The sequence below is a fragment of the Orycteropus afer genome, unplaced genomic scaffold (assembly GCF_000298275.1).
Source record: "Orycteropus afer afer isolate SDZICR_OR568_19922 unplaced genomic scaffold, OryAfe1.0 scaffold00005, whole genome shotgun sequence".
NCBI classification, from domain to species: Eukaryota; Metazoa; Chordata; class Mammalia; order Tubulidentata; family Orycteropodidae; genus Orycteropus; species Orycteropus afer.
Window position 1 is genome coordinate 27127539 of NW_006921592.1, and position 10297 is coordinate 27137835.

General features: G+C 35.4%; 1 protein-coding gene across 1 annotated transcript in view; it reads left to right on the forward strand.

Annotated features, from left to right (window-relative positions):
• ERCC6L2 (ERCC excision repair 6 like 2) overlaps nt 1-10297 on the forward strand; it is a 199323-nt gene that overhangs the window by 130486 nt on the left and 58540 nt on the right. Inside the window, exons 16-17 of the mRNA XM_007939191.1 lie at nt 1504-2665; nt 8694-8848. Of these exons, the coding sequence (XP_007937382.1) occupies nt 1504-2665; nt 8694-8848 (1317 nt within the window). The remainder of the gene's footprint in view (nt 1-1503; nt 2666-8693; nt 8849-10297) is intronic.

Sequence of the window (10297 nt, forward strand, 5' to 3'; positions counted from 1 at the left end):
GTCTCATCATGGAATACTACATCCAGCTGCCCAGCCACTCAACCAGACCCAGCCAAGTTGACACACAAACATAACCAACACATGGAGTCGAGTCTTTTTTTTTTTTTAAGTCAGGAAAACAAAGTCAGAGGACTGTCAGTAAAATTAATAATTTAGGCTCATTTTATGTTCATCAAGCATTTATATCTAAAGTGGAATTTTAACTACACCAAACTGTAAGTCCAGAATTAGATTCACTATATATTGGTGACTGGCCCAACCCAAATAAATACATTTTACCTAACCTACAAATTAAATGGAAGAATAGCAATCAATGGGTATTTTAGATTATGAAATCAAAACATCAAAATCATTCTCTGACTCAAGCAGATATTTTATTTGGTTTGAGTCCTTGTACTTGTGATCATTTTGGTAGTTTTATCTCAGATACCATAAAATCTACATCGCCATCAGGAGGCCTTCTTAAAGGTAAAGAATATGTGTAGAAGATTTTGTTGTTTCATTGCTACTCTTTCTTTCTTAGTTATTTTTTGTTAGTTTTTAGGGATTTAACTATAAACTTATACTAGTCTAATGATTTAGAATTTGGGAATGAACAGTTCTCTAATTATAAAAATATATGAATATCAAATGAAGATGGAAGTATTACTGTTAATACCTTCCCAAAGTCTTTTACTAATAACATATATTTTTAGCCTCAGTTTTAGGAAACTAAAGGATGTATTTAATTCTGGTCAATGTGAAAAAAATTAAATATGGGATTTAAATTTTTTAACAAATTTTATTTTATAAGTTCTTCAATATTTTCTAGTTTCTTTGTGATCAAGATCCTATGGGGTCTTATTCTTATATTTAGTCAGTTAGAAACATTTTCCAATTGTGAATTTTTTGCTTGGTAACTCCTGAAAATTTGGTTTGTTCTTAAAGCATGATTGGAAGTATCTGCTTGAGTACAGTAAACCGCAGTCATTCTTAAGCAATAAGTGTGTGCTTCTGATTTTTGAAGCCAGAATGTTTGGCCCCTACATCGTAGAGGCTGACCACCCTGCTCTGTATTTTCCTTATAAATAATTTGATCACGTAGTGCTCTAGTTTAAACTTCTAATTTTTTTGGAAGGTTATTCAACTTGAAAAGAGAAAAGGCTACCAGGGTATAATATTAAGTCCTTTATGTTTATTAGGAGCTCTGGTGGCGTAATGCCTAAGGCATTTGACTGCTAACCAGAAGGCTGGCGGTTCAAACCCACCAGCCACTCCTCGGAAGGAAGGCTGGGCAATCTACTTCTGTAGAGATACCACTTCAGAAACCCAAGTAGGGGTCACTATGAATCAGAATCGAGTCGACAGCAGTGAGTTTTTTTGTTTTACGTTTATTGACTGTTGTGCTATTGGAAAACACCAAATTATATACTTGTACAAAAATTATCAGCCCAAAGTTAATTCTCTTTCAGGATGATAGACTTCATATCATTATCTAATCTTTCTGTCGTTGTTCTTATGTAGCCTAGAGAACCTGACTGTCAAGAACAAGAAGATCCAGAACAGCCTGCAGAACCACTGGCCGAAGAAGCCTGTGATCTCTGCAGTGATTTTAGTGATGAGGAATCAGTGGGAAACTCAAGAAGAAAGACCGTTAAGAGCAAAGAAACTCATTCAGCTAAAGCTTCAGGTCCTCCAGGACAGCTCAACTTACTCCAGTGTGGTTTCTCTAAATTGTTTGAGACTAAATATAAAGCACTTGAGGACAGTGATGGAATTGATACCTCTGATGATGAAAGTTCTGATGAGCAGCCCATGTGCCATTCAGTAGAAGCCAAGGATGATATGATTGTTGGTTGTCAAAAAAGTCAGAACTCTCTTGGTTCTTCAGAACATCAGAAGAAAGTTAGCATCTTAAATTCAAATGAAAAATTTATTTTTGATAAAAGTGAAAAGACTTTAAAACAGAATATTTCTTCAGAGTCCGATGATGGAAAAAATTCTAAACATACAATTGAACACCAGACTATCACAGAATCAGAAGACAGTGATGTCATCTTTCCCACACAATGTACAACTCAGAGATTCCCTAAGTGTAATAGAAGTTTTATGCCACACTTGGATGGATCTGAAGGTTCTGAAACAGAAAACATTGTAAAAAGAAATAATGGTGATGATAAGAAAACTGATGTCAGAGGAAATGGACCAATTTCAAAAAAATTAAATCCTGAGTGCATTACTCTGAAAACTACCATGAAAAGAAAAGGCACTAGTGATATTAGTGATGAATCTGATGACATTGAAATAACTTCCAAGTCAAGAGTAAGAAAGCAAAGAGCTACTAGTTCTTTGAGGCTTAAGAAAGAAAAAGACAGCAAAAGCAAACTTCACAATTTTTCTAAAACAATGAAGAAAAGAAAGCAAGTGAATTCAACAGATGAGGATTGTGACTCTCAGGATATTGAGGATTTTTCATCCTCAGATGATGATTTATCTGTCAGCCACATCAGTTCCCCTGAACAGAGCGGTAGAGCAAATATTATAAAAGATAGAATCAGTTTCTCTTCGAAATTGCCTAACTACAGTAAGAAAAATACCACTTTTATACCAAGAAAACACATGGAATTTTCAAATGAGAGAACTGTCAAACAAGAGCAAATATATGAATCAGTGGACAAATTTTTAGGTAACTACAGATAACATCAGAAAACTTTAAATTTTTTTTGTATGCAAATATTTCAATAAGAGATTGTTGAGTTATCTTGTGAAATAGTTCTAAAATCAAGATGCTACACTGAGACATAGATGAGTAAGGGGAGATAGGATAAAAGGAAGACCACGTGGGTCAAGATAGAAAACTTTGCCAGCTACTCCTGGACCCCTTCCATATGCCTGTGGGAATCACGGTTCATCTTCCTCCACAGATAGTAATTATTCTGACTTTTGTAGCCGTGACTTCTTTCCATTTTTTATGATTTTTTGACATTAATATGCATCCCTAGACATTACAGTTTAGTCTCCCCCTTTTTTAAAAAATTGTATGTAGTCACTTTTAACCTACAGGGTTCCTCCTCCATCTCTGTCATTTCTTTATTCTTTATCTATTGAAGAACCTGGCCATCTACAGAGTTTTCCTCAGTCTGATTTTGCCGATTGTGTATTCCTGGTGCAGTTGAACATGTTTCTCTGCCCTCTGTATTTCCTGCAAATGTGCAGATGCCTCCAGAGACTGGATCAGACTCAGGTTTGATCCCTTTGGCAAAACAAATGTTAGTGTTTGGCAAAACTGTAGGAGGCACAAAATGTTTGCTGGTTCCTCAATATGATCTTAGCAACCATCAGTGCTTAATGCCTGTATATATCTACTCAGTCATAGTAGCAAGGTGGTGTTTTTACTTCTCTCATTTCTTTTTCATGTATTAGCCTGTTTTTATAAAGAGATACTTCCCCTTTTCTGCTACCCATATCTGGTGATACAGTTCATATACGAAAGGCAGAAAACAATTTAATTCCTTTCTTTAGTTACCTGTTTTTAGTATAATGTATTTGTTCCCTGTTTTCCTTTCACATGGTCCATTTGGTTTTAATATTATTATGAATTAATTTATTTCAGTGTATTTAATTGATTTTAATAAGTAATAATATCATTATCGAAGTTCACTTATCACACCTTTGGCCAAATGGGAACCTTTTGACATGTTCCCTTTGACTCCTGACACTAGTTTTGACATAACACTAGTCATCTTTGGAAGCTTTTTTGCTATCTGGTATAGTAAGATGTCCTGGAATCATCTCACACAGTTTCTAACTCAGATGTACAATCAGTCATTTCACCAAAAAGTTAATTAATTTATTTTTTTTAGTGAGAAAGTGTGTTTCGAGACCACAGTCTGGTGCTAGCAATGATCATTGCTACTGACTTGATCATTATTTTGGGGCCTTTTCAATGGACACGCACACATATATTTATATATACATATGATTTATACTCATATGTGTACATATGTATTTGTATATATAATGTTTAATACCTCATGAATTTATATTTATTGATACTTCCAATCCAAATTTGGAAAGTCTTTAGTACATTTGTATTCTATTTCTTCCATATTGACAGTCCTGGTTCTCAAACATATAGGTAATTACTGAATTATGTTGTTAGGTGCCTCCAGTTGATTTTAACTCATAGTGACCCCATATGATAGAATAGAATGGCCCCATATGGTTTTCTAGACTGTAATCTTTACAGAAGCAGATTACCTGGTCATTATCCCACAGAGCCACTGGGTAGGTTAGAAGGGCTAAACTGTTTGCACCACCAGAGATCCTTGAGATCGCTCTCTCTCTCACACTGCCATTGGATCCGACTCATAGCGACCCCTCCTTGGGTTTCCAAGGCAGTATCACTACAGAAGTAGATTGCCCAATCTTCCTTCTGAGGAGTCGCTGGTGGGTGGTATTTTCTGTTAGATTAGCACTAGACGACCAAAACATATAGCGTAAAACAAATGAATAATTATGGAACACCATAAATCGTAATTACTCATTTGTTTTATGCCGTATGTTTTGGTCCTCTAGTGCTGCTCTAACAGAAAATACCACAAATGGGTGGCTTTAACAAATAGGGATTTATTCTCTTACAGTTTAAGAGGCTGGAAGTCTGAGTTCAGAATGCCAGCTATAGAGGCTAGGTGAAGGCCCTTGGACCTTGGGCTTCAGCTCTGCCTCTTGCTTCCAGTCCACTGAAGCTAGAGTCTTCTCTTAACTCAGATAACTTCAGGCTGCTGAGGCTGACAAACCCAAGGTCAACAAGTAAAATGGCACTGTCCCAAAATTATCAAACCACACAGCAGAGCACTTACTCAAGTTGATTAATAGTCCTAAGATTGGCAGACAACACGGCAGGCCATTGAGATGAAGACTCAGCCAAATGCAGGATCCAGATATGTAAACACGTCCAGACCTTTCTCAAAGCGTCTTCGTATATACTGGGAGCAGACCACATCCCTGAGGCAGCTACTCAGCTGCTCACAGTAGGTTCCACTATGGAGTTGATTACCAGTCTTATCATGGGTAATAACTATACCCAGCTGCCTAGCCATGTAAAACCAGGCCTAGACAAGTTGGTAGAACCTTAACTACCACACCATATTAGACAACAAAGAATAAAAGTACTGATACCACCAGGATATGATTTTGGAAACATTAAAACTTTTTTTTTGCATGTATTCTCCCATTTTTTAAATAAATGTACTGTATGTACATGGTCAGAGGGCAGAGACAGCACACAATATACTTTTCTATCTTTGCCTTGATACATTCTTGGTTATAGAGGTGACTATATTTAATGCTCCCCAGTGTCTCTCAATTCATTTTGAGGGTAGCTTATTTTCTAGTAGATTCTCAGGAAGAGCACATAGGACTAAGATTCCCTCTGTGTCTTGTTGTTAACAGTTTATGCCCTTTATACTTGAAAGTTATTTTTGCTGGATATTAAATCCTTGGCTCACATTTTCTTTGCTCAAGTATTTTAAATACTGAAGTATTGTATCACATGTTCTTTTTAATTTTTTCCTAGACTCTCAAAAGATTATTTTCTTTTCATTATACTCCAGTAATTTTACTAATGTGTCTTGGTGGTGTTTATTCTGGGTAAATTTTCTCAGATACACAGTGTAGTTTCAACTCAATTTTTATTTCAGGAAGGCTTTCTTAGATTAGTGTTACTAGCTATTTCTTCTGTTCCTTTCCTTTGACTTTCTTTTTCAGGGACTCCTATTATTCACATGTTCAGTCTTTGTTTATCTTCAGTATTTGTCAGATTATGTAATTTTTTAAATCTCTTAATTTCTTTTATGATTTTTAGATTTTCCTTCTTGTTTTTCTTTTTTTCACACCATCATCTGTTGTGTTTTTTCCCTCTTACATTCCTTCTAGCTTAGTCTTCTGAAATCATTTCTTTATTTCTGTCTTCTTTCAGTTCTGTCACTGATTCCTGAGTTTTCTAAATCTGATTTATATTGTCTCTCATGTTTTTTTAAAATCATTTTCATAGTCTTTTACCTTGTCTATTTTGTGAGTACATCTTTCTTGCATGTTTTTATTGTAGGGATATTATTCTCCTTATTCTCTCTCTTTTTTGGTAATGACTTTTAACCCTTATACTTTATTCATGCTCATTTTTATCTAAATTATTTATCCTGAATTCTTAAAATTAGGCAGGGTTTAGGAAATCTTTTTTTTGTTTCCCTTTTTTCTGCATTGTCTTTTTTTTTTTTTTTTTTCCAATTGTGATTTGGGTGAAAGAGAGCAAATTGTTTCCATTCAACAATTCCTACACAGTTTAAGTTCAGTGCAGTCCCTATAGTGGAACAGCACTCTGCCCATTTCTTCCCTATGTTTCCCATCTCTCTTCATCCTTCTTTCCTGTTTCTTTCTGTCTAATGAGCTTTCTCCCTGGGCAGATGCTGCCCTTTTGATCTTGTATGGTTGATCTAGTGGGTGCGTACCTCCCTGGTATTGTTGTTCACCTGATAGCCTTGGCTATCATTTGGCTGAAAATTGAACTACAGGGGTGAGTTCTTTTTTAACTTCGTAGAGCTCCATATCTTTTATTTTTGCAATAATCACAAGTATGGTAGCTTCCCTTCTGGGATTTCCCAGCTCTGTTTTCCTCTACTGCTTTGTTCTGGATCTTCCTTTCCTTCATCCTTTTTATTCCTACCCTGCTCTTTTGGATTCCCTTCCAAAACATTCTCCTCAATGTGGCCCTGACTGGGGAAGGAGTAGGTGGGTCAGTTTGGGGAAATTCTAGTTTTAGTTTGCAGACCCAGGACTTTTTAGCATGAGTCCCCTGCACCCACTCAGCATTTGGAGTTTTAGCTGCTGCTGCTCACGTTGGCCCATTGTGCTTTCCAGTAAAGACCCGTTGGCTGTTTTGAGGTCTCTTGTTCTCAGAGCTCCACCCCGTTGCTTCCTTCTTCCTCCTTTACAGACTCTGGTCCCATGTAGATTTTGTGGCTGCTGGTGGATTGTCCCCACCTGCTTATATTTGGGGCTCGTAGGGGATGTCTTGTCTGTCATCCACTCTTGCTGTAAATATGTATCAGCTTTTCATTTTGCTGTCTAGTTGGTGTCTATTTGTAATATGGAGGGTCAGAGAGATTGGAAGAACTTCTTTCCCTGCCACCACCATCTGCCCAGAATCTAGCCTAGTGATTTTAGGAATTAGCATTGCTTTAAAAAGTGTTGGACTTATTCCCAAAAACTATATCAAAGAAGCTGATACATGAGCAAGGGAGTTTTGCTGTATAACCATTAATCTTTGATTTATTTACAACTCATTCTTTCTTTAGGGATTATTAGTAGTCTCATGTAAAAGTTCATTATGATACATATGTATTTTTAGTACTATTGTAACTAAATAACTAAAGCTTGGTTTGTATGCTATATTAAATTTTAGATTTGAAGAATTATTGCATAAACTATTTTTAAATGATCAGCTAGGTATTTTTCACTGTGTGCAAAGGTATCAGTAGTTAATGTGGAACTAATACTATTTTGAATAATATGGTTATCAAAATTAAGAAAAATCTGAGTAAACTTTCTACCAGAAGCATCCTTTTTAAGAGTTGGAATATATGTGCCATGCATATTGCTTGGTGTTTTGAAACATAAAGGTGTTTTCCTAGTTACGCCTTTAGTAATGTTATTTAACAGTGGCTTGTTTTTACAAAGGAGTTCTGGTGGTGCAGTGGCTAAGGCGAATCTGCGAGCTGCTCCACTCTGTGAGAGAAAGATGAGGCAGTCTGCTTTTGAAAAGGTTTACAGCTTTGGAAATCCTATGGGGCATGTCTGCTCTATCCTATAGGATTGCTAAGAGTCAGAATCAACTCCATGGCAGTGGGTTTTTGGTTTGGTGTTTTTGCATGATTGGCAGTTTCTCTTCAAGAGGTTCAGGACTGAAACAGCACAAGTGTTGAAGATCATAATTGAAGTTCACTGCCAGAGCTGTTTAAAGGGGCTTTTAAACGGTCCTAGCCTTCTCTCTTATGACTACAATTTAAAAATAAATTTACCTAGAAGCAAAGCAATAAAAAGAACAGCACTTTTTAAACCTCTGAAGATAAAAGCTGTGAGTTAATTTTTTTTCATTTCCTAAAAAGTTCTCAACTTGACATTCTCTGGGCATATGTACAAAAATGACAAAACACAAACAATAAAACCAAACAAAGCCAACCAAACGAAACTCCCTGGTCATAAACCCAATACTTCCATTCTATCACTGTAGTCAAGTACATATTTAAGATAATGGAGGAAGCTAGCCCTTAATTAGCAAACAGTTTTTCTAAATCAACAGGGAAACCTGTACATTCCTACAGCGGACCTTCCATCATGCTTTTTTCCTGGGCACAACCCTCATTTCAGGTTTACATCTTAATAGTTGCCTACTCTCAGCACTTCCCATGTTGATGAGAGGGAAAGATTGTTTCCAAGTTAGCCTGAACCCACATATTTCAACTTTTCTTCTTTTCACTTCTTTAAGAAAGAATGTTAATGATGTTAATTTACACGCTGAGTGTTTTTCTTGTGCATTAAAAAGAAAGCAAACATAACTTGTTTTTTAGTGTTATTACTGGTAATTTTTAAGTATACATGGAGCCATATCACTTTGTAACAAAGCGTCACTTAATAAACATTCAATTACTTCCTAGATGGTGTTAAGGAAGTGGCTTACACCCATTCAAATCAGAATGTGATTGGATCAAGCAAGGCTGAAAATCACATGAGCCGATGGGCAGCACGTGATGTATTTGAGTTGAAGCAGTTTTCCCAACTTCCTGCTAACATAGCCATTTGCAGTTCTAAGGTAAGAAGAATATAGGATAATATCTTTAATTTTTATCTCATTTTTCACAAAAGTTACTCAGAAGGACCTTCCCTAAGTACTCCCACAAAAGTAGCTACAAAAACTGTAAGTGACATTCAGATTAGTATAAAAAAATAGTGCCCTTCAAAGAACTATAATCACTAAAGACAATATTTTAGATTAAAAAAGTAATCTATATCTAAATGCCTAATAATACTGAGTTTCTTAATAGATTCTGTAAAGGGAATCATGCAGTTAAATCAGAACCAAAATGACTTCTGCTTATATGAAAAAGGAAAATGTATGATTAGATGATCTCAAAAATGTTCATCTGAAATGAAGACAAACACACAAAACTAGCTTCATATAGAATATACATTTTTTGCAAAATTTTATTTTTATTACAAAACTGTCAATTTCATGGCAAAATTTATTTTTACTATATTATTATGTTAAAAGCAATAGCTACTTCCTATGATCTCTTCTGATTTAAAATTGCTGTTGTGTAGAAATAAAGCTTTATATAAATGTGGTACTTTATATTTACATAGTCACTTTCATCAAGGTTTTAAAAAATATTTTATTACCCTTTGGCTTGTTAATTTTTATTAATTCCCAAGAATTAAGTGTCTGAGGAGTGTTTGTATTACCAATTGATGGGTAGGGGTTAGAAATTCATACTGTATATAAAAATGATATTTTGTTTCATGTTATTAGTACTGTTAAGAATGAAAGGGGGAAAAAATCTCTGAACTGTCAACCTGTCTTCATTTATTTGTGCCTCACCTGGTTCTTTAGAGGAATTGTAGTATCCTAATAATAAAACCAGAACACAAAGTGACATTTAGGACCAGGGAAAATACAAATTAAATTTTAAGTTCAAGGCTGGAAGACAATTAGAATACAGTTGTGTGGACCATAATATCCTGCCCAGTATTTTAAAGAATGGCAAATTTGGTCACAATTCCAGGTGGATGAAACAAAGGAAATAAACAGTCTGTTTAGTCACTTTTCAACTAGTGCATTCAGAAATGTTTGTGGACAATTTTGATGACTAGATGCCAAGAGTACTAACTGTTTGTTGTGTGGGGGACATCCCACATTTAAAGAATTGTTCTGTCTACCCTGTTGAGAAACACTGAGTTAAATGGTTGTTGATATTCTTAAGGGGGAAAAAAATACCAGTTCTAGGAGGAGCAAAGCTTTTCCTGGCAATTAATTTCAAGGAAATTTGTTACACCAAGTTTTAAGTGGGGGACATATGGTGATATTATAAGACAGTTGTCTTACACTATCCCTAGAATAAATTTATTTAGAATAAATATAATAGTGAAATTTGAAAGTCCATGCTTTTAGCACTTTTCAATTAAACCAAAGTCCCAGTGCCAAAATACAGTTCACGAAAGTTTTTTTCATGATTCAACTGTACTGCTTTTTTTTTTTTTTTTT